Genomic DNA, 25,060 nt, shown 5'->3' with positions numbered 1-25,060 from the left:
AAGAGTCAAAGAAGAAATCACAGGAGAAATTTTAGAAGATTTTGATCTAAATGGAAATAAAAACATGACTCATCAATATTTGTGGAATACAGCAAAAGGAAGTGCTGAGAGGGAAATTCATATTATCAAATGTATAAATTAGAAAGAAGAAAAATCTAAAATCAGTCATCTAAGCTTTCACTGTATGAAATTAGAAAAAGAAGATCAAATTAAATCTAAATTAGGCAGAAGAAAGGAAGTAAGTATTAGAGCAGATATCAAAATATTGAAAACAGGAAGTCAACAGAAAAAAAACATGGAAAACTAATACTATGAAAATACAAATAATATTGATAAGTCTCAAGCCAAGCTAAGGAAACACAGAAAGCACACACATTACTAATAGCAGAACTGAAAGAGGGGACATCACTACAGATCCCATGAAGCTTAAAAGGATGTTATAGGAATATTATAAACAATGCTATGAACCAAACTTGATAACTTTGATGAAATGGACAAAGTCCTTGAAAGAAGGAATCTACCAAAACTAACTAAAAGAAATAGACAGTATGAATTGGCCTACAAATATTTTATATATTTAATAAATTGAATAAATAAGTAACAGCCATTTTAAAAAATAAAGCACCAGATTCAGACAAATTCAATGGTGAATTCTACCAAATATTTGAGAAAGAAATTCTTCAAATTCTCAATCTATTTCACAAGATAGAAACAAAGGGCATACTTCCTAAGTCATTCTGTGAGGGAAATACTAGTCTAATAACAGAACCAGGCAAAGACATTACAAGAAAATAAAACTACAATTATTTCTCATGAAAATAGATGCAAAAATCTTCCACAAAGTATTAGCAAATTGACTACAACAATGTACAAAAAACACTGTACAATATAGTATGCCAAGTTGGATTTATGCTAGGTATGAAAGGCTGATTCAGTAGTTAAAAATTAATTGATTTAATTCAGTGTCAATTCTTGTGCATCCAACACAATTGAGCATCCAGAGAATGGAATATTATTCATTGCCTAAAATAAACAAGCTAACAAACCATGAAAAAACACAGAGGAAATTTAAATGCATATTACATTAAATGAAAAAGTCAATCTGAAAAGACTGCCTATTATATTATTTCAACTGTATGATATTCTATAAAAGACAAAACCATAGAGACAGTTAAAGGATCAGTGGTAGTTAGGGATTTGGGAGGGTGGGGGATGAATGGGGGAGAGGAACAATTTTTAGGGTAGTGAAACTGCTATATCTGATACTACAAAGATGGATATTTCTTATTAGACATTTTTTAAAACCTATAACATGTATAACATCATAAGTGAACCCTAATTTAAACTAAGAAACCCTAATCTAAACTCTGGGTGATAATGTTGTATCAATGTAGGTTCACTATGGTGGGGAATGTTGATAACTGGGGAGGTTTTGCCCATGTCAAAGGAAGATATGAGAATCTGTACCTTCCAAAACTACTCTAAAAATGAGCTCTTTAAAAACATAGCTTCTTAAAAAATAATTAGTTATTTCCACTATCTAATATAGCAACTTGAATTGTGGGAAAATGAGTAACAGTGAGAGATTTGTCATGTTTTCTTTTATCATAAATCAATTATTGAAAATATTATTCTTACAAAATAATCTTTTTTGAATTTCAGACTATTGCTATTACCAGTAAAAATTAATGATAAACCTTTAAAAAGTCTGCCTTGTAATTGGTTATTTTATCTCAAAATCTGTTGCCCTTAAGTATTCAGAACATGTACAATTTTGTAAGAATTCTTTCATCAGAAAAAGCCTTTGAAATTTTCTCATACTGTCAATAGACTGGGAGAATAATATTCTTAATTCTAAACGGGAATCTCCCCCTTCTGTAGGTTAATATACCATGCCAAAACGTTGACAACAGCAGCAAAGTGGATCACTTCACACTGGACATAGATAAGAATTGATAAAATTGGTAAGAACAGTTTATATTTAGATCCAGGTGGGAAGCAGGCCACTGTGTGTCTCCAGTCTTGGCCACATTCAACTACATGAGGACAGACTTATATAGATCTGTTTTCTTGTAGTTCAACTTTCTTGTCAAATTCTGTTTGGGGGTCCATAAGTGTAAAAGCACATGATATACATATATATATATATATGTAATAATATATATATCACATGAAGTCAACCAAAATTGTGTTTTAACTACTTTGTTTTATTTCCAATGAACAACAATCAAAAACATTAAAGTAAGATATAATAGGTGAATGAATTGTTTGGTGGTCACTCTTAGTCACAATGAGATAATAATGAGATAATATCTTCATGAGAAAGTGGAAATCGTGACTTTCTGCCTTAAGGGAGCAGGGGAGCATGGGAGTCAGTGTTGTAAACTTTCCCTCTGTCTTGATCTTTCTTGTGCAGGAGTTATATATATATATCATATATATAATGTATACATTATATATATATATATGGCTTGGGAAAGAAGAGTCTTGGCAGTGGAATTGTTTGTGTCCATTAAGCTGGATTCAGTGTTGGTAGGGTGGAGTGTGAACCTATTTGTAGGGGATTTGGGGGCTTATCAAGGAAAAGGAGGTGACCACAGAGTGGCAGTAGCACACACATTTATTGGGTGAAACTTTGAGGGGCTCACGGGGACAAGTCCTTCACAGCAGGAGTCTTTGCAGAGGTGAAGGTGCCAGGTTGCTATTCAGAAAGGAAGGGAAACAAGAAAACACCTGAGGAAAGGGACCCTGGAGAATGGGGCTTATGTGTCTAGGTGATGTCACACAGCAGCAAGATGGGGAGCCTCTGGGTCAGAAAGCTCCAGAGGACAGTTGCAGTTTGGGGATTTTTTTGCCTGAATCTTACCTTATTTATTGGCAGCAGGTGAAGTTTCCTGGCATATACAAAGCAAGCAGTGTCTAAATGGCAAAAAAAAATAAAATTTGAGGGCTATTTTTGAAATAATCAGTTGTGTAAAATTTGAACTTGATGGTAGTAGTTTTAAAATAAACCTGCAGTTTAGCAATACACAACTTCGAGGGCAGTAAACAGAGCTTTGATTCATTTATACAACACTGTCGCACATCCTGTAGTCTTTGTTCTGTAGACTTTATCAACCTAAACTCTCCAAACCCATAATGCTTTGCACTAGAATACATACCTAGATGTGTGTTTCCTTCCCATACCCAAAGGGAGGCTCCTTATAGCATTGATTGTGGTGATGGATTCATGGGTGTATACTAATCTTCAAACTCGTGGAACTGTGTACATTAAATATGTACAGTTTTTTTTGCATGTCAATTATCTCAATAAAATGGTTTTTAAAATCTCAACTAGCAGAGGGAGAGTCCCCAAATGCAGATTGTCTAGAGTGGATTCCTGGCTTCAAGGCACTTGTAATGAAAGCTGGTTGTCTTTTCTAAATAACTATAAACTGTCACCCGGAAGAAGTAAAATTCATGGCTAACCATTCTGTGTTACAGGTTCAGAGAAGGCTCTGTGGACGTATTTATCCTCCAAATTTATATATTCTCTCTAAACACTGGAAGATACTAGTATGTTTACATGTCTGACTTCTCTGAGTCGTCAAGACCCCGTTTTTGATCTACCTAATGTGAATTTGAATCCAAATGTTTAAATTCTTTTTCTTTCTTTTTACTTGAAGTAGATACTAAAAAAATCCTGCAGAGGTACTCAACCAAACCATAAAAATGAGTTTGAGAATCATGTGTTGGAGATGAAGGCTTTTTATCTGTAAATGCTAAACTTTCTGCTGAGCCCAGCTCACCCACGGACTAACTGGATAAAGTGAGACAATAATTCCATTGCCTACCTGAGCTTCCCCACCTTGCATTGGGAGTTATACCTGATGTAAATGATGAATTGATGGGTGCTGACGAGTTGATGGGTGCAGCACACCCACATGGCACAAGTATACATATGTAACAAACCTGCACGTTATGCACATGTACCCTAGAACTTAAAGTATAATAATAATTAAAAAAAAAAGTTTTTAACTTCCTCTAAGATCTCTGCTCTAGGCTCTCTCTTGAAGACAGAGTCTTCTATCTTGAAAAGAAGTTTTTCTCAAAAGCCAGAGCTTGTTTGGAAGTTTAAGAATTTTCAGGTTTTTTAATGTGAGATTTGTCTATTCCACCTTGTAAGAAAATTTGATTTGCCAGACAAATGAAAAGTGGAAAAGTCAAGAAGAGTTTAGAGACAGAATGAAGGACAAATAGCATTTTAAACTGTGGTTACATCTGTCTTTGAAATAAGAATTTGTATAAATATACTGAAATGACAAAGTAAGTAATTTTTTGTATTTTTAATTTAGATAAGATAGTTTACTTGCAGGAAAATGGAGAATATGAACTTAGAATTCTCAAATTCAATGATTTTTCTTCCAGTTTAAATAATTTCAAGAATCTATAAAATACTTACATAAACTTTAAATAAATAAATTTTAAGAGCTTCAGAAAAAATCAAAGACCAAATTAAATCCCTTACACTAATTTCTGAAATCAACCAAAATTGTGTTTTAACCACTTTGTTTTATTTCCAGTGAACAACGATCAAAAACATTAGATAAAGTAAGATGCAATAGATGAATGAAGTGTTTGGTGGTCACTCTTAGTTATAATGAGATAATAATGAGAAAATATCTTCATCAGAAAGTGGAAATGGTGACTTTCTGCCTTAAGGGAGCAGGGGACTCACAGTTGTAAACTTCCCCTCCGTCTTGATCTTTCTTGTGCAGGAGCCGAGGGTAGCCCACTGTTTCGGTGGTCTTTGAGCAGCAACAGTCCTCATCTTCCTGTAATTCTCGAAATGTTCATATTGGCTCTTCTATAACACTTTTTATGCCAAATAGAAAAATAAGGATCAGTAATAAAATAAAAAGAAATAAAATAGAATAAAATAAAATAACTTAGGAACTCCTGGAAGTAGTTGTGGGATAAAATTATAAAGTTTAACAAAAAACTAGAGCCTACAACAACTTACTAAAAACTAATTTAGTCAAATATTACTCTTATTTTATACTCTTGCCCTCACAAATTAGGAATTTTCTCAACCCAAAGAATGATTGCCTTTCTTATATTCTGGAATCCTGACAGCCATAGGTGAAATTTGAAACTATGAGAATTTATACTAACCAGAATATCCTAGGAAATCGGTTACACAAAAATTAACTATTTAGAGTAAAATAGAAGGAAAAACTTGTTGATTCCATGGAAATAATTAACTGAATATTTGCTGGTCAATAAAGCTAATCCTAAGTATGCCCCTACATAACAGTGACATCATTGTTTCTGGATTAATGCTAAGTTTTCAAGATTAGTTAAAAGCAATTTGCCTTGGATTCAGACTCACAGTATTGGTCATAACTGTAATTCAGCTATCACCAGGACTTGTAGAAGACAACAACAAAAAAGAAGAGATAATGAGAAATATGTTATGAAATGTATCCCAATGTTAACATTTGTGAAGGAGAGGGGGATGTTTTAGGAATGTCCATTTTCATAGCACTGATATCTTCAATTTGATAAGCAAATGCAAATCTTTAAACCAGAACTTGGAACAGGGTAAATACGGCTCTCATGAATTTGACCTGACTGCACCCTGGGGTTGTATTAACATAAGGACTAGATGGAGGTACATACAGCAGAAGTAATGAAAAATTATAATGTCAAATTTTAGATCCTCCTAACTAAAGCAGTTCAGATACTGTATAAAGATTTAAAAAAGAAGTTGTGTGAAAATGCCCTGGAACTGTTTCTGGGCTGCCTAGTAACATTCTGGCTGTGGTTGGATGGCTGATTTGCCCCAGCTGGAAGTATCAGTACCGTACAGCTGAAATTTGTGGGCACTCCCCTCTGCAGTTGTCACCAAATGGCTTATACTTTTATTTTCAAAATCCACTTGTGATTCTAAGAATTCTTCTTGTCTCTCACAAAAGGCGGTTGAGGCAAATCAAAGACTTTTGGGATAAAATGTTATATCCGCTATGAAATGACAAAGTCTATTTAGATATTTGCAAACTAAACATTTTCACTAATTGCTGTGAGCCACACTCCCCCTGAGTAAAGCTTGTGTAGAATGCAATCACAGGCATGTAAGTGGAGCTTTGGTATAACTGGTAATGGAGAGGTAGGAAGTTAAAGAGTGGGAAAATACCAATTTCTGAATATTACCAAATCTTATCGTGTTAAAAATATAACAAAACCTACTAATCCTAACATATACCCAACCTTTGTAGCCATGAGTATGCCTCAATTTTCTTGCTGTTAGGCTGACTAAATCTCATTGACAAATGCAGGAAACTCAGGGAGGATCAGAATGCACTTTCAAGGTAGCTCTCTCTTCTGTCATGTCTAGTTGCTCAGAGATCACTTTGATCACCTTCATTCTTCTGCTTGAGCCATGTGAAATAAAGCTGTTACAGTGATGGGGCCGGAACAGTCTGGATCTTTCTGCAAATTATTCCCTCCAGTCATCTAACATCTACCTGTGAAGTCAACTCAGAATCTGCCATGCAGGCTTCCCATGCAAACACCTGTGGACAGCTGGGCCATCCCAAATAGGAAGGTTTGTGTTCAGGGCTGTACCACTGTGTGAGGACCTTGCAGACCCTATTCACAGCAATAAACTCCAACATCCTCAGCCTCCACCTTGCTGAATTTAGGTGTGAAACCTGTCCCTGACCTGCTACCACTGAACCTGCTTGGGACTCCATAGAATTTGTGAGAAATTGTGTAGATAAGAAGCCATGGAGACTGGCCTGGCTTCTGGAGGTACCAATCCAAATAGGTGTTTCCATCACTATGCAGGAAGCTCTGACTAGACCTGCAGGAGATGGAGGCCGGCTCTCCAGGAGGGACAGGCAGGGAGAGTGGATTCTGGGTTGCCACAGTGTCCCCACTGGATCCTAAAATAATAACAGTGAGAAGTACAAGGTTACATACAAACATTGTGAGACATTTTTATAATTTAGTTTTATTGTGTATGTTAGGCTAATTTTTTGTGTTTGATTAGATTCATACACTACATTTATCCAATATCTAAAAATAATCCAATAATTAAAGGCACAAAGTGGCTTCTTTCTTTTTGAAGTTCTCAACAGAGCACTATTCTTTCTCCTTGTAGCTTGTTCTTCGTTCTTACAGGTCTAAATATTAAATTCCCTTTGCTGGAGGGCAAGACATCTGCATCTGACATGTGGACAGAACACAAGTGGGAGGCAGTAGAATCCCCAAAGCTCACCCTCCAGTCCCATTCTCCTCTCTTCTGTCCTTACCAGCAACCCAGAGCACCAGCAGCCCCAGGAGCTGAGCAGGGAGCCTCATTGTGAGGTGAGCTGAGGAGTCCTGATCACTCAAAGTAAGGTTAGAGATGAGCTTTTATCTCAGGCTCACAGGGGAAGGTCTTCCCTAGGGTACAACATGCAAATATCCAGTCGGGATCAAAGAGTGGGCTTCTTATGTAAGCAAAGTGACACAAAATATCTTTTGTGCTGGTGAAACCAAAATAAAATATTGGTGTTGCCTGGCTTACGAGGGTGACCTTCTGAAATACTATGAATCAATGTGGAAGACAGTGTGACTGCAGCCTGTCACTCCTCACAATTCATATGCTGCTGATGCAATGGAGATTCTTATGATGAAGATGGGTGTCAACCTCTAGGTGGTGAATAAGCTTTCTTCTTGGCTCCACCCAGCTAATTCTTAGAAGGAAATAGCTCTCACTAACTCTGGTGCTCATTGATAGAATGTCTCCAAGTATCACGATTAACTTGAAACAGTTCTAGAGTTATTTGGCTGTAGTTGCAAGACTGATTTCTTGCAGCTTGTATTTCACTGTAGTTGGTATTTCTGGGCACTTGGCTCTATAGCCACCATTAAATGGCACTACATGATGCTCCAGTGAATAAGCTAGCTGTAAAGTGGGCTTCATAAATAGAGTTCACGGGAAGAGGAATGCATATTCCATTCCATTGTATCTAATAAGTATTTTTGTCTTTGAAAGCAGGAAGGACCTGGTAGGCCTTTATGGATTCTGGAGGCAAGAAATTCTGTACCTTGGAATACTGTTCTGGCTCACTGACCGACTGATAACAGGAGTCAGCCAGCCTTGAGTGGGACCGGGGCCAAAAAAAGGGCTTTGCAGCAGGTTCAGCCTGTAGCAGCCCTGCCTCTCAGGCCAGTGCAGATACAGATGAATTGGAAAACACAATACACCATCTGGACATAATTGACACTTTGAGAACACTCCACCAGCACACCAGATTGCATAATCTTTTCAAAACATTTACTAAAATAGACCATATTGTTACCAGAAAAGGGGATTTTGAACCAAACTCCAAGAGAGGATTCTTGGATTTCATGCAGGAAGAAATTCAAGGAAAGTCACAAAGTGCAGTGAGAAGAGATAGTTTATTGAAAACTACTCTATTACAGAGTAAGGCGTCCTCAGAAAGCAAGCAGAGGAGCACACCATCTTTATTTTAAGTTTTTCTTATATAGGAGTGTTGTCTATGTAAAGACTAAACTAAGTTGTGCCTACATGCGGATGAGCAGACATTATGACAAAATTTATTATTCTGTTGATTTAAGAGAAACTATTCTTGACATTCTAGTGTGTGAATACATCAAAGCATACCTATAGTTATTTTGAAAGCACATACAGTTATGGGATTGGGACATCTGGACTTTCCACTGCTGTAGGAGTGTGTCCTTGCAGGTCTCCTTAGGCTGTTTCCTCAACTATGAACATCTTATGACCATGGATCATGGCTGGCAAGGAATGTGCCTTGTTAGTCTCAAGATGCAGCTGTATTTAAAATGGCATTACTCTGGCTCTCCTAGGTTTCACTTTAATATTTTGAGCCACAAGATATTTTGATAAAATTAAATAGATTCAAATTATGCAAAATATATTTTTGAAATCAAGAAAATGATATTTGAAATTCACAACAGAAAGTTATAAGAAAAATCCCCAAATATTTGAAAACAGAATAACAAAATACTAAAAAGAAATCTGGATCAAGAAGAAACAAAAAATGAAATAAGAAAGTATTTTGTACTAAAATACAACATGGAATATCAAAATTTCTGGAATGTAAGAAAGCAGTCAATGCATAGCATTGAACTCACAGCACTAAGTGGGTATATTAGTAAAGTATTAAATCAATCAGCTCAGGCACCTGCCATACCTGCAATACTAGTGAAAGAAAAATTAAAGTAGAAATCAGGACCTTTTATGCTTATAAACTTAGGAAAGTGATAAGCACTGTCTAGTGCTTATTTTATTTTCTAGACATCAGTCTGAAAATAAAAACACATATTAGCAACTTCACAAAAGTCTGATAGTGGATGGGCAGAATGAGTAACTGCTCAGAGGGAATGAGAAAGCGGGGAAAGTCAAAACAGGATCAGTATGTGTTATTATTATGGACTGCAGATATGTGAAACCCCATGAGCTTTGACTTGGTGTTGTGGTTTGGATGTTTGATCCCTGCAAATCTTATGTTGAAATGTAATCCCCAGTGTTGGAGGTTGGTCCTAGTGGGAGGTGTTGGATCACAGGGGTGGATCCCTCATGAATGGCTTAGCACCATTCCCTTGGCGATGAGTGATTCCTCAATGAGTTAGTTCACAGATGATCTGGTTGTTTAAAAGAGTCCAAGTCCTCCCCCTTCTCTCTCTCTTGCTCCTGCTCTTGCCATGTGATGCACCTGCTCCCGCATCATCTTCCTCCATGATTGTAAGCTTCCTGAGGCCTCACCAGAAGCAGATGCTAGCACTGTGCTTCCTGTACAGCCTACAGAACTGTGAGCCAATTACATTTCTTTTCCTTATAAATTACCTAGCCTAGGTATTCCTTCTTAGCAACACAAGAACAGACTGACACACTTGGTCAAAAGATGATAGTCATGCAGTACAGGCAGCTTTCCATTCTTCTGGTGATTGGTGCCAGTGAGGGTCACTTGGCAAAGGCATGAAGTGTCCTGAAGGTCATCAGTGGCAGCAGGTGATGCCAGGACATGCTAGGATCTTGTCACAGTATGTTTAGTTTTGCTGTAAAGGAATACCCGAGGCTGAGTAGTTTATAAAGAAAAGAGGTTTATTTGGCTCATGATTCTGCTGGCCAGAAGACTGAGCGTCTGATGAAAAACCTCAGACTGCTTCCACGCATGATGATAAGCAAAGGGGAGCTAGTGTGTGCAAAGATCAGGCCAGACAGGAAGCAAGAGAAGGAGAGTGGAGGTGCCCAGCTCTTTTTAACAACCAGCTCTCTCAGGAACTAGTAGAATGAGAACTTCCTCTCCCTCCAGGGAGGGTATTGATATATTCAAGAGGGATCTTTCCCCATGATCAAAACACCTCCCACTGGGGCCTACCTCCAACATTGGGAATAAAATTTCAACATGAAGTCTGGGAGACACAAACATCCAAACTGTAGCAGGTCTCCTCCCAATGACATGAGTGTCCCTGCAGCCTTGAAAGGCAGCTCATGTAGAATGCTGTCTCTATTATCTTTGTGGAGTAGGGAGATAAGTAGAAAATAAGAGATAAAGGAAGTTGGGAAAGTGGAAAAATACCAATCTCTGAATTATTACTAAATATTTTATGCTTAAAAATACAGCAAAAATTGCCAAACCCCAAAATGTATTCAACATGTATTGCCAAAAATCCGTGTCAGTAGGCTGGCTGTTAAATTGACTAAATTATATAGACAAACATAGGTAAAATCAGTGGGATTAGGATGGGCTTTTATTCACCTTTCCTTTCTTTTATGCTTGTTTACTCTGAGGGCACTTGGATCCCCTCATTCTTGCACTGTTTATGTAAGGGCCACTGCAACTGATGGGCATAAATAGGGGGTGTCTTAGCTGTAGCTGAGGCTCCCATAGTCCAGACTCCACAGCTACACCTAGCACACCACTTACTTATGGTTATGGGAAATTATTCCCTGTTCTGCAGCATCTTCCACCGACACAGACTCAGATAAGCTGCTAAGCTGCTTCTTGGGCAACAAGAAATAAGAGCAGCTGGGCCAGAGCAAGCAGGAAGGTTTCTGTTCGGGATTGTATCACTGTGGGAGGAAGTTGTGTACTTTGCGTGCAGTAATAAAATCCTACATCCTCAGCCTCCACCTGCTGATCTTCAGTGTAAAATCTGTCTCTGACCCACTGCCGCTGAACCTGTCTGGGACCCCAGAAAACCGGTTAAAAAAAAACTTTATAGATCAGGAGCCGTGGAGACTGGCCTGGCTTCTGCAGGTACCAGCACAAATAGGTGTTTCCATCACTGTCCACAAGGCTCTGACTAGACCTGCAGGAGATGGAGGCCGGCTCTCCAGGGGTGACAGCCAGGGAAAGTGGAGTCTGGGTCATCACAATATCCCCACTGGATCCTGAAATTAGGAAAGCAAAATGCAAGGATATAAACAAACATTAGGAGACATTTTCATTATTTTTCTTTTGTTATTTATTTCATAATAAGTCATTTTTAGTTTCTGTCTTATTTTGATTTCTACATTAAAATCTATCAATTTCAAAAAAAAAAAAAAAAGCAGAGATTTGCAAAGCACAAAGAAGTCTCTAGATATCACCTACACCATGACCCTCTTTCTGTGTCAGAATCTTCACCAGAGCAGAGGCCCTTGTTCCTTCTAGAATCTTACTCACTCTCACAGATTTAAACCTCACATGGCTCATCCTGGAGGATAAGGCGAGCACACGTAACACATGGGAGATAGAGGGGCCCCAAGAGCTCACCTTCCCACCCCATTCTCCTCCCTCATCTCCTTCAGTCCTTCCCAGGGACCCAGAGCATCAGCAGCCCCAGGAGCTGAGCAGGGAGCCTCACTGTGAGAAGGTGACCTGAGGAGTCCTGATCAGTGAAGGCAAGGTTAGAGCTGAGCTTTTATCTCAGACTCACAAGGGAAGGTCCTCCCTTGGGGACAATATGCAAATCCCCTGGCGAGTACAGGAGTGTAGAAAGAGCCAGCAGGTACGGGGGAGGCATGTTGTGTGAGCAAAGTGACATAAATTTATTTTCTCTTTGGAGGACACCTAATATATTAATCCATGAGAAGAGTCAAGTCCAACAACCTTGACTGAGAGAAAATAATGTGTCTCTTACAGATGGAGAGGTAATAGCTCAGTTAGCTCAGTTTAAGGCAACAGGAAAATGGGAAATAATTTTATGTCTCAGTAAGTGGATATGAAATTCCCAGTAGCTAGTTGTTACAATCAAAGGATTTCTAAGAAAAAATTCCCTTGAGACAATGGGTCACAATAAACAAAAGCTAATTTTACATATTTTTTTCTGAATGGTGCTTAGCAATTTTACATATTGAAACCATCCTCACAGAGTTAACAAGAATTATATGGTGGATTCTAGGCAGAAATAGAGTGATAATTAAGCATTTAAGCAGGTTGCACTTTGCTCCACTTCCTTGTAGCCAAATGCCACATAGCATTCAATACAGATCATTTGTATCCCCATTGTTTCTGTAGACAGGGTTTCTGATCTAAGAATCTTGAAGCTTTTGTTTAAGAATTGATTTGCATCCCCATTGTCCCTGTGGATAGAATTACTAATGTTACAATCATAAGGCTTTTTGTTTAAGAATAGCTGAGGCACTTTACAGCCTGATTTCCAGTAGAAGGGCTGAGGTGAACCAGTTCCAAGACCTCCACAGAGGAACCAACTCACCACGAAAATGGAGTTTCTTCATTTCCATGACTGTACCCTACTCTATTTGACCCATCGACTATCCCCAAACCTTGCCCCACTCCAAACTTTAAATTCCAAGTTCCAAACTCCTTATGAAGGCAGATTTGAGGCTTCCTCATTTAGCTGCCCTACAATTATTAAACCCTTTCCCTGTTACAATCCCTGGTGTCTTGGTATATTGATTTGCTGTGCTTCAGGCAAACAAACCTATTACAAGTAGGGTTAAAACACCAATTCTTTTCATCATGTAGAACCAGGTCCTGTCACGGTTTCTGGTGTCTTGTTTGCTCTGTGTGAGAGCCTAAGACTCTCATCTGGACTGTATGTTGGGCCTCCACAGTATACAGTTCAAAAGGAAACTCTGTGAGAAGAGCAAAAACTGGATCCCCATTTATAATGTCTCAGGGTAATCTGTACCTACGTCTAACATTTTCCTGGTCCTCTCCTTAAAGATGGTCACTATGTAATAGGGGCTGTATCAGAGCTGCTCATGGGTGCCCATCTACAACACTACCCTTCATTAAAGAGGGAAAGAATATGAATATTTTTCTTGTATCAGCCTGATGCAGGTCATGCTGTATTGAACACATTCTGAATAAATGGTGCCAATGCCATATTGCTTTTGTCTTACAAACAAAATCGTGGAGCAACTAAAAAAGAGAGTATGCAGTCCCATTAAATGTAATGACTAATTTGAGACTAAAGTCATACTTAATTGACCAAGAAAACAAACACAAATTTAGGTAAAATTCCACACCAATCCTGATTTGAATATCTTCGGGGAAATTCTCAAGAATAAGATTTTTTAAAGAAGGTTGGAAGAGAAAATTGAGCAAAAATGATATTTACCTTCAAACTTTGATCTCCTTGTTTAGTCATCTGATTTATTCAAGATCAATTGTGGTGACGAGGTCAGTGTAGAATTGTACATGCCTCATGTTTTACTACTTAATGTATTATTTACTCTTTTACTTATTTCATTTTTTAAAGGTGTTTGTTTCTTCAAACTGATCATTTCTTATGATGCTAAGAAAGAGAATTTTGAGTCTTAATCCTACCTTCTGAAAATACCAATGCAAATAGATGTTGCTGTTACCAGGTAGGAGACTGCTGTCCTGAAAATTCCAGTCCTCCTAATTAACCACACTACTGAAAGGAGTCAGAAAGAAAAATAGTTGAAATAAAAAACAAAAATAAATAAAAGGACACTGTTGTAAATCTTAAAGCTAGTTTGGAAAACCATTCTAAAATGGTATTAAATTAATAATTAAATTTTACTTACTTTTATAGGTTGAACTGTGTCCTCCTAAAAATTTTGCTTAAGTCTTATTCCCTAGTACCTCAGAATGTAAGATTATTTGGGGAAAAAAAAATCATTGCAGATATAATTAGTTTACCAAGATAAGGTCATACTAGAGTGTGGTAAATCCTTAATCGAACATGACTGGTGGCCTTTTAAGAAGACAAGAGAAGACACAGAGGCAGAGACATGAAGGAAGAAGTTAAGATGTGAAGACAGAGGCAGAGATTTGAGCTTTGGTGCCAAGAGCCAAAGAATACCTGGAGCTCCCAAAAGCTAGAAGAGGCAAAAAGGGATCTTTCCCTATAGGTTCAAAAACGGCATGGCCTAGCTGACACCTTGATTTCAGACTTTCAGGCTTTAGAGCTGTGAGAAAATAAATTTTTACTGTTTTTTGCCAACATGTTTGTGGTACTTTGTTAAAACAGATCTAGGAACTAATATACCACCTATCCCATATGGAGACATAGAGCATGTGAAATTCAGTGGTGAGAATGTTGTTGTGTTTTCTTCTATTATCAATCAAAGTAGCATTTTTTTTTTTTTTGAAAATGCTACTTTCACCACTTATTTTTTAAGATGCTTGGATTTCAGAGGGTATTGCTATTTTCTGTGAAATTAATATAAATCCTTTAAAATCTCCAATTCTGACTGGTTGTTCCATTTTATAATCCACTGCCCTGAAATATATAGAAAATGTAAAATATCTTTAATACTATTTCTGGCTTAGAAAAAGCATTTGAGATTTTCCTATACTGCCTGTATAGGAACATTTTTTGTAGGCAAAAAGTACGATAATCTTAATTCTAAAAATGTATCTCTGTGTCCTGAGTGTTAACAAACCATATTGAGGTCACTAAACAAAACTAACCAGCAGCCAATTCCAGTCATGGCTCACTTCACAGAAATAATGGGCTTATAAGTGTATAAAAATCAACCTCTGGGTGGAGAGCAGACCACTCTGAGTCTCTAGTCTTGACCATAATAGAGTGAGGAAGGACTTATATAGCTAGGTTTTATTGTAGTTCTGTCTCTGTTGTCAGGTGGTATTAGTTTGGGGTTCAGAAAACTGGAAGCCAGTCTGTGATTTGTATGACTTGGGAAGAATTGTTCTGTCTTGGTGGAACTGATTGATACCATTACCTCACAGCCTTCTTTTGTGCGTGTGTGGGGTTGAGAGTATGATACTGTTATTCATTCTGTAGACTTTATCTAGATATTGTCATTCCAAGGAGCCTAAGCCTCACCTTTTAGAAAAGATTAGAGACACAGAGGCTAGTTCTCCACCTGTACACATATGGAAATTCTTTCAGATTAAAAGTGAGAATTTGTTCTTGGGTGAGAATTGAGATCAATCCACCCAGCAGAGGTAGCCGCTACCAGCTGTAGGTCGGTTGGGGTGGATTCCTGACCCCAGAGGGGGTCAGAAACTAGAAACTCTTTCTGAAAAACTGCAAGTTGTCACTCCATAGAAGATAATTTCATGGATAGATATCCTGGTTTACAGGGAGCCCAGGGAAGGCTCTGTGAATATGTTTATCTTCTGAGATTCCATGACCTCTCCAAACACTGAGAAACAGGTTTTGTGTGTTTATGTGTCTCCTTTTTCTGGATTCTTGAGATCTTATTCTCCATCTGCCTAATGTGATCTACATTTAAATCTTTAACATTTTTTCCTTCTTGAAATAAATAGGAAACTCCTATAGAGTTATACAATTGAGCCATAGGATTATTTGGGGAAATGTGTGCTGTCATTGAAAGCCTTTGTTTGACAAAGTTAATCTTTTTACTGAGTCTCAATTCACCCATGAATTAACTGGACAAAGTGAGACAATAATTCCGTTGCCTAGCTGAGAATTATCTGCCGCATAAGTTCTTTACTGCCTCTAAAATCTCTCTCAAGGCTAACCCTTGAAGAAAGGGGCCTTTGTCTTCAACAGAAGGTCTCCTTAAAAGCCACAGCTTGCCTACAAGTTTAATAAAACTCTTAACAGTATCTTGACGTAAGCTTTGTCTGTTTGACCTTGTAATAAATACTGCTTTACTTGGAAGATGAAGAGAGGAAAGCCCAAAAAGATGCTGGGGACAGGATAAATATTCTAGCCTTAAAAAATTGTAGTTGAAACTGCCATTACCATGAAATAGAGTAGGAATATACCAAGATGATTTAAAAAAAGATATTCTTTGAATTTTTAATGTAGATACAATAGTTTACCCGCAGAAAAATAGCAAATATATGCTGAGAATTCTAAAATTAAATTCTTATTTTTCAATATTATAAAATTTCAAGAATCTGCAAGATGATTATATAGCTGTGTAACGAGAAAACTTTAAGACCTGCAGAAAAAAAGCAAAGACCAAATTAAATTACTTAATCTGACTCCCCAAATCAACTTAAATTTTCTTTTAACCAGTTGTTTTCATCTCCTGTTAATAAAAGTAAAACACATTTAAGAAGAGAAAGGCTGAATGAAGTATTTAATAGTGCCCATTCTTTGTTTTATAAAGAAAAATACAGTCTCTTCATCAATAAGTGGAAATGGTAGCTCTTTATTCTAATATTGAAGCAGTCTTACAGCAGTAAATTTCACTTCTCCTTTGATCTGTTTTGGCCAAGGATCAGTCAAAGTCTTGAGTGCTCTTTGATAGGCAACTCATCTCACCTTTAGTCCTTCTAGGAGTTTACATGTTGCCTCTTCTAAAACACCTCATACCAAGCAGTTAATGAAGGAAATCAGTAGTACTAAAGAAAAATGAAAAAGAATATAATAAAATAAAGTGGTGGGCGGAGCAAGATGGCCGAATAGGAACAGCTTCAGTCTCCATCTCCCAGCGCGAGCGACACAGAAGACCGGTGATTTCTGCATTTTCAACTGAGGTACTGGGGTCTTCTCACTCGGGAGTGCCGGACAATCGGTGCTGGTCAGCTGCTGCAGCCCGACCAGCGAGAGCTGAAGCAGGGCGAGGCATCGCCTCACCTGGGAAGCGCGAGGGGGAAGGGAGTCCCTTTTCCTAGCCAGGGGAACTGAGACACACAACACCTGGAAAATCGGGTAACTCCCACCCCAATACTGCGCTGTAACACCGGCACACCGGAGATTGTATCCCACACCTGGCCGGGAGGGTCCCACGCCCGCGGAGCCTCTCTCCTTGCTAACACAGCAGTCTGCGGCAATCTAACCGCAAGGCAGCAGCGAGGCTGGGGGAGGGGCGCCCGCCATCGCTGAGGCTTAAGTAGGTAACTAAAGCCGCTGGGAAGCTGGAACTGGGTGGAGCTCACAGCAGCTCAAGGAAACCTGCCTGTCTCTGTAGACTGCGCCTCTGGGGACAGGGCTCAGCTAAAGGAGTAGAAGCCTGTGAAACGCGAACGACTCTGTCTGACAGCTTTGAAGAGAGCAGGGGATCTCCCAACACGGAGGTTGAGATCTGAGAAGGGGCAGTCTGCCTGCTCAAGTGGGTCACTGACCCCTGAGTAGCCTAACTGGGAGACATCCCCCACTAGGGGCAGTCTGACACCCCACACCTCACAGGGTGGAGTACACCCCTGAGAGGAAGCTTCCAAAGCAAGAATCAGACAGGTGCACTCGCTGTTCAGCAATATTCTATCTTCTGCAACCTCTGCTGCTGATACCCAGGCAAACAGGGTCTGGAGTGGACCTCAAGCAATCTCCAACAGACCTATAGCTGAGGGTCCTGACAGTCAGAAGGAAACCTATCAAACAGGAAGGACACCTAAATCAAAACCCCATCAGTACGTCACCATCATCAAAGACCAGTGACAGATAAAACCACAAAGATGGGGAAAAAGCAGGGCAGAAAAGCTGGAAATTCAAAAAATAAGAGCGCATCTCCTCCTGCAAAGGAGCACAGCCCATCGCCAGGAACGGATCAAAGCTGGTCAGAGAATGATTTTGATGAGATGAGAGAAGAAGGCTTCAGTCCATCAAACCTCTCAGAGCTAAAGGAGGAATTACGTACCCAGCGCAAAGAAACTAAAAATCTTGAAAAAAAAGTGGAAGAATTGACAGCTAGACTAATTAATGCAGAGAAGGTCATAAACGAAATGACAGAGGTGAAAACCATGACACGAGAAATACGTGACAAATGCACAAGCTTCAGTAACCGACTCGATCAACTGGAAGAAAGAGTATCAGCGATTGAGGATCAAATGAATGAAATGAAGCGAGAAGAGAAACCAAAAGAAAAAAGAAGAAAAAGAAATGAACAAAGCCTGCAAGAAGTATGGGATTATGTCAAAAGACCAAATCTACGTCTGATTGGGGTGCCTGAAAGTGAGGGGGAAAATGGAACCAAATTGGAAAACACTCTACAGGATATCATCCAGGAGAACTTCCCCAACCTAGCAGGGCAGGCCAACATTCAAATTCAGGAAATACAGAGAACGCCACAAAGATACTCCTCCAGAAGAGCAACTCCAAGACACATAATTGCCAGATTCACCAAAGTTGAAATGAAGGAAAAAATCTTAAGGGCAGCCAGAGAGAAGGGTCGGGTTACCCACAAAGGGAAGCCCATCAGACTGACAGCAGATCTCTCGGCAGAAACTCTACAAGCCAGAAGAGAGTGGGGGCCAATATTCAACGTTCTTAAAGAAAAGAATTTTAAACCCAGAATTTCATATCCAGCCAAACTAAGTTTCATCAGTGAAGGAGAAATAAAATTCTTTACAGATAAGCAAATGCTTAGAGATTTTGTCACCACCAGGCCTGCCTTACAAGAGACCCTGAAGGAAGCCCTAAACATGGAAAGGAACAACCAATACCAGCCACTGCAAAAACATGCCAAAATGTAAAGACCATCGAGCCTAGGAAGAAACTGCATCAACTAATGAGCAAAATAACCAGTTAATATCATAATGGCAGGATCAAGATCACACATAACAATATTAACCTTAAATGTAAATGGACTAAATGCTCCAATTAAAAGACACAGACTGGCAAACTGGATAAAGAGTCAAGACCCATCAGTCTGCTGTCTTCAGGAGACCCATCTCACATGCAGAGACATACATAGGCTCAAAATAAAGGGATGGAGGAAGATCTACCAAGCAAATGGAGAACAAAAAAAAGCAGGGGTTGCAATCCTAGTCTCTGATAAAACAGACTTTAAACCATCAAAGATCAAAAGAGACAAAGAAGGCCATTACATAATGGTAAAGGGATCAATCCAACAGGAAGAGCTAACTATCCTAAATATATATGCACCTAATACAGGAGCACCCAGATTCATAAAGCAAGTCCTTAGAGACTTAGAAAGAGACTTAGACTCCCATACAATAATAATGGGAGACTTCAACACTCCACTGTCAACATTAGACAGATCAACGAGACAGAAAGTTAACAAGGATATCCAGGAATTGAACTCATCTCTGCACCAAGCGGACCTAATAGACATCTATAGAACTCTCCACCCCAAGTCAACAGAATATACATTCTTCTCAGCACCACATCACACTTATTCCAAAATTGACCACATAATTGGAAGTAAAGCACTCCTCAGCAAATGTAAAAGAACAGAAATTATAACAAACTGTCTCTCTGACCACAGTGCAATCAAACTAGAACTCAGGACTCAGAAATTCAATCAAAACCGCTCAACTACATGGAAACTGAACAACCTGCTCCTGAATGACTACTGGGTACATAACGAAATGAAAGCAGAAATAAAGATGTTCTTTGAATCCAATGAGAACAAAGATACAACATACCAGAATCTCTGGGACACATTTAAAGCAGTATGTAGAGGGAAATTTATAGCACTAAGTGCCCACAAGAGAAAGCAGGAAAGATCTAAAATTGACACTCTAACATCACAATTAAAAGAACTAGAGAGGCAAGAGCAAACACATTCAAAAGCTAGCAGAAAGCAAGAAATAACTAAGATCAGAGCAGAACTGAAGGAGATAGAGACACAAAAAACCCTCCAAAAAATCAATGAATCCAGGAGTTGGTTTTTTGAAAAGATCAACAAAATTGACAGACCGCTAGCAAGATTAATAAAGAAGAAAAGAGAGAGGAATCAAATAGACGCAATAAAAAATGATAAAGGGGATATCACCACCGACCCCACAGAAATACAAACTACCATCAGAGAATACTATAAACACCTCTACGCAAATCAACTAGAAAATCTAGAAGAAATGGATAATTTCCTGGACACGTACACTCTTCCAAGACTAAACCAGGAAGAAGTTGAATCCCTGAATAGACCAATAGCAGCCTCTGAAATTGAGGCAACAATTAATAGCCTGCCCACCAAAAAAAGCCCAGGACCAGATGGATTCACAGCTGAATTCTACCAGAGGTACAAGGAGGAGCTGGTACCATTCCTTCTGAAACTATTCCAATCAATGGAAAAAGAGGGAATCCTCCCTAACTCATTTTATGAGGCCAGCATCATCTTGATACCAAAGCCTGGCAGAGACACAACAAAAAAAGAGAATTTTAGACCAATCTCCCTGATGAACATCGATGCAAAAATCCTCAATAAAATCCTGGCAAACCGGATTCAGCAGCACATCAAAAAGCTTATCCACCATGATCAAGTGGGCTTCATCCCTGGGATGCAAGGCTGGTTCAACATTCGCAAATCAATCAACGTAATCCAGCATATCAACAGAACCAAAGACAAGAACCACATGATTATCTCCATAGATGCAGAAAAGGCTTTCGACAAAATTCAACAGCCCTTCATGCTAAAAACGCTCAACAAATTCGGTATTGATGGAACGTACCTCAAAATAATAAGAGCTATTTATGACAAACCCACAGCTAATATCATACTGAATGGGCAAAAACTGGAAAAGTTCCCTTTGAAAACTGGCACAAGACAGGGATGCCCTCTCTCACCACTCCTATTCAACATAGTGTTGGAAGTTCTGGCTAGGGCAATCAGGCAAGAGAAAGAAATCAAGGGTATTCAGTTAGGAAAAGAGGAAGTCAAATTGTCCCTGTTTGCAGATGACATGATTGTGTATTTAGAAAACCCCATCGTCTCAGCCCAAAATCTTCTTAAGCTGATAAGCAACTTCAGCAAAGTCTCAGGATACAAAATTAATGTGCAAAAATCACAAGCATTCTTATACACCAGTAACAGACAAGCAGAGAGCCAAATCAGGAATGAACTTCCATTCACAATTGCTTCAAAGAGAATCAAATACCTAGGAATCCAACTTACAAGGGATGTAAAGGACCTCTTCAAGGAGAACTACAAACCACTGCTCAGTGAAATCAAAGAGGACACAAACAAATGGAAGAACATACCATGCTCATGGATAGGCAGAATCAATATTGTGAAAATGGCCATACTGCCCAAGGTAATTTATAGATTCAATGCCATCCCCATCAAGCTACCAATGAGTTTCTTCACCGAATTGGAAAAAACTGCTTTAAAGTTCATATGGAACCAAAAAAGAGCCCGTATTGCCAAGACAATCCTAAGTCAAAAGGACAAAGCCGGAGGCGTCATGCTACCTGACTTCAAACTATACTACAAGGCTACAGTAACCAAAACAGCATGGTACTGGTACCAAAACAGAGATATAGACCAATGGAACAGAACGGAGCCTTCAGAAATAATGCCACACATCTACAACCATCTGATCTTTGACAAACCTGAGAAAAACAAGAAATGGGGAAAGGATTCCCTATTTAATAAATGGTGCTGGGAAAATTGGCTAGCCATAAGTAGAAAGCTGAAACTGGATCCTTTCCTTACTCCTTATACGAAGATTAATTCAAGATGGATTAGAGACTTAAATGTTAGACCTAATACCATAAAAACCCTAGAAGAAAATCTAGGTAGTACCATTCAGGACATAGGCATGGGCAAGGACTTCATGTCTAAAACACCAAAAGCAACGGCAGCAAAAGCCAAAATTGACAAATGGGATCTCATTAAACTAAAGAGCTTCTGCACAGCAAAAGAAACTACCATCAGAGTGAACAGGCAACCTACAGAATGGGAGAAAATTTTTGCAATCTACTCATCTGACAAAGGGCTCATTTCCAGAATCTACAAAGAACTCAAGCAAATATACAAGAAAAAAACAAACAACCCCATCCAAAAGTGGGGAAAGGATATGAACAGACATTTCTCAAAAGAAGACATTCATACAGCCAACAGACACATGAAAAAATGCTCATCATCACTGGCCATCAGAGAAATGCAAATCAAAACCACAATGAGATACCATCTCACACCAGTTAGAATGGCAATCATTAAAAAATCAGGAAACAACAGGTGTTGGAGAGGATGCGGAGAAATAGGAACACTTTTACACTGTTGGTGGGATTGTAAACTAGTTCAACCATTATGGAAAACAGTATGGCGATTCCTCAAGGACCTAGAACTAGATGTACCATATGACCCAGCCATCCCACTACTGGGTATATACCCAAAGGATTATAAATTATGCTACTACAAAGACACATGCACACGTATGTTTATTGCGGCACTATTCACAATAGCAAAGACTTGGAATCAACCCAAATGTCCATCAGTGACAGACTGGATTAAGAAAATGTGGCACATATACACCATGGAATACTATGCAGCCATAAAAAAGGATGAGTTTGCGTCCTTTGTAGAGACATGGATGCAGCTGGAAACCATCATTCTTAGCAAATTATCACAAGAAGAGAAAACCAAACACCGCATGTTCTCACTCATAGGTGGGAACTGAACAATGAGCTCACTTGGACTCGGGAAGGGGAACATCACACACTGGGGCCTATCATGGGGAGGGGGGAGGGGGGAGGGATTGCATTGGGGAGTTATACCTGATATAAATGATGAATTGATGGGTGCTGACGAGTTGATGGGTGCAGCACACCAACATGGCACATGTATACATATGTAACCTGCACGTTATGCACATGTACCCTAGAACTTAAAGTATAATAAAAAAAAAAAAAAAAAATGAAAAGACAAACCACAGACAAGAGAAATTATTTGTAAACCATTTATCTGATAAATGCCATATTTCCAGAATATATAAGTCATAAGACAACTCAATTCAAAAATGAATAAAATATTTTAGTATAAATGTTATGGAAGAAGATACATGAACAGATAGTAAGCACACGAAAAGGTGCTCAACATTATTAGTCATTAGCAAAAATCAAATTAAATTCACAATAGGCACCATTCCATATACACTATAATGATTTTGATAATAGTTTAAAAAACAGACAATAACAAAAGTTGGTGCCAGACAAAAAAGGTTCCACGGTGACAGAAAAGGAGCCTTCATACACTGTTGGTGCAAATGTTAAATGATGCAGCCACGTTTGAAAACAGTTTGGCAGTGTTTAAAAAACAAACAGAAATTTATCGTATGGCTCAGCATTTCCACTTGTAGAGGTCTATCTGAGAAAAATCAAAACCAGTGTCCACACAAAGACTTACAGGCAAATATTCATAGCAGCATTGTTGATCATCATATAACCAAAAAGTGCAAAGGACCTGATTGTTCCTCAACCTGTGAATAGATAAATAAAATCCATATAGCAGAATGCTATCCAAAAACAAAAAGGAATGGACTACTGATACATGCTAAAACAGGGATGAACCTAAACTTAGTTTAATGGAAAGAAACCAGATAGAAACGAGTACGTATGCATTATTCCATTTATATAGAATGTTCATATCAGGCAATCAATAGACGGAAAGTCGATTAATAAATGCCTGAGACTGGGAGTGGAAATAAAAATAGCTGCCGGTCTGCATAAGGGATCCTTCAGGGGGTGATTAAAATGTTGCAAGATTAAACTCTTGTTATCTACAACTTTGCAAATTTACCATAAGTCTTTGATTTGCACACTTAAAATAGGTGCTTTTCAGGGTTTGACACTGTACTTTAATAAAGCAATTCAAAAATTCCACAGAGGACTTTGATTTTGTGACGGATCTACCTTGGACTTTCACCTGGGTAAAAGACACCTGAGGAGCTGAGCCTGGAACTACACTTCCCCTACAGATGTGGTGGGTGCAAAGGAGTGTTGATTACGGTGAATCTGCACACTGATAAGGGCTTCCGGCAGCTGGACTTTCTTTGCACATCTGGGGAGGGCGTGAGTCAGTGGATAGGCAATGTTATCACGCAGAGCTCTGGAATCCTCCACTGTGGGGACTATTTCATAATCACTTCCCAAAGGCATGATCTCTCAGCTCCCTCTTGGGGTCTGACACTGCAATGACACTACGGCTTTCCATCTCATTTCCCGGCAAAAGTTTTCAGTGCAGTTAAAATGTGATTAGATGAAGTTTGATGTAATCAGAAGGTCTCCTATAATGCTAAACAGAGAGGAGTTCTGAAAGTTGTAATGTGCATTACAAGTCCAAGGATTTAACCAACATGCATTTACACGATCATGCCTGGACTCAAGAAATATCTCATTACCTGATATGATTTAGGTCAATTGTTTAAAAAATATTTTTCTGAGTAGCATCCTATTTCTCTGATGGTGAAAATATTAATTATAATGTAGGGACTTTCATCTTTCTATGAATGAACACACATATACAGGATCATTTTTAGTTCTAGTGATTATTATGCTGTTTTTCGATGTTTATATAGCATTGTTTTATTTCTGTAATATCCTTATTTCAGGCATTGGTCAGTTTTTATTGTGTTTACCTGTCTCCTCTCATTCCATATTCCTGACATATATATATTCAATATAAATCAAATTGCCTTTTACATTTTTCATTTGTCACTATGACTTCATTCATCTCTGTGAACACTGCTGCGTGTTATGCATACATTTTTCCCATTGTCATAACCCCCTTTTTTGCCTTCATTGTAACCCCACAAGATGCAAAATGATTCCATATTTGTAAAGATAGAAAAGACAAACTACTACTCTTCATAATTCTGCTTCTGTGTTTTCAAATATTGGCTCATAAAATAACATTTTTGGGAATTTATATTTAAATATATTTAAAGAGATTATCTCCAGATCAAGAGATGAAAAATATTATCTATTCTTTATCATC

General features: G+C 38.6%; 2 gene segments (V, D, J or C); one reads left to right on the top strand and one right to left on the bottom strand.

Moving 5' to 3' along the window:
• LOC111534338 overlaps positions 1-25,060 on the top strand; it is a 783,107-nt gene that overhangs the window by 632,140 nt on the left and 125,907 nt on the right.
• Positions 6,631-7,344, bottom strand: LOC111529026. The segment is given in 2 exon segments: positions 6,631-6,926; positions 7,296-7,344. Coding segments are annotated over 2 exon segments (345 nt in total).

Source organism: Piliocolobus tephrosceles, chromosome 15 (genome assembly GCF_002776525.5).
Source record: "Piliocolobus tephrosceles isolate RC106 chromosome 15, ASM277652v3, whole genome shotgun sequence".
NCBI lineage: Eukaryota > Metazoa > Chordata > Mammalia > Primates > Cercopithecidae > Piliocolobus > Piliocolobus tephrosceles.
The sequence above is the reverse complement of the archived record's forward strand: the minus strand, read 5'-3'. Positions and strand labels throughout refer to the sequence as shown.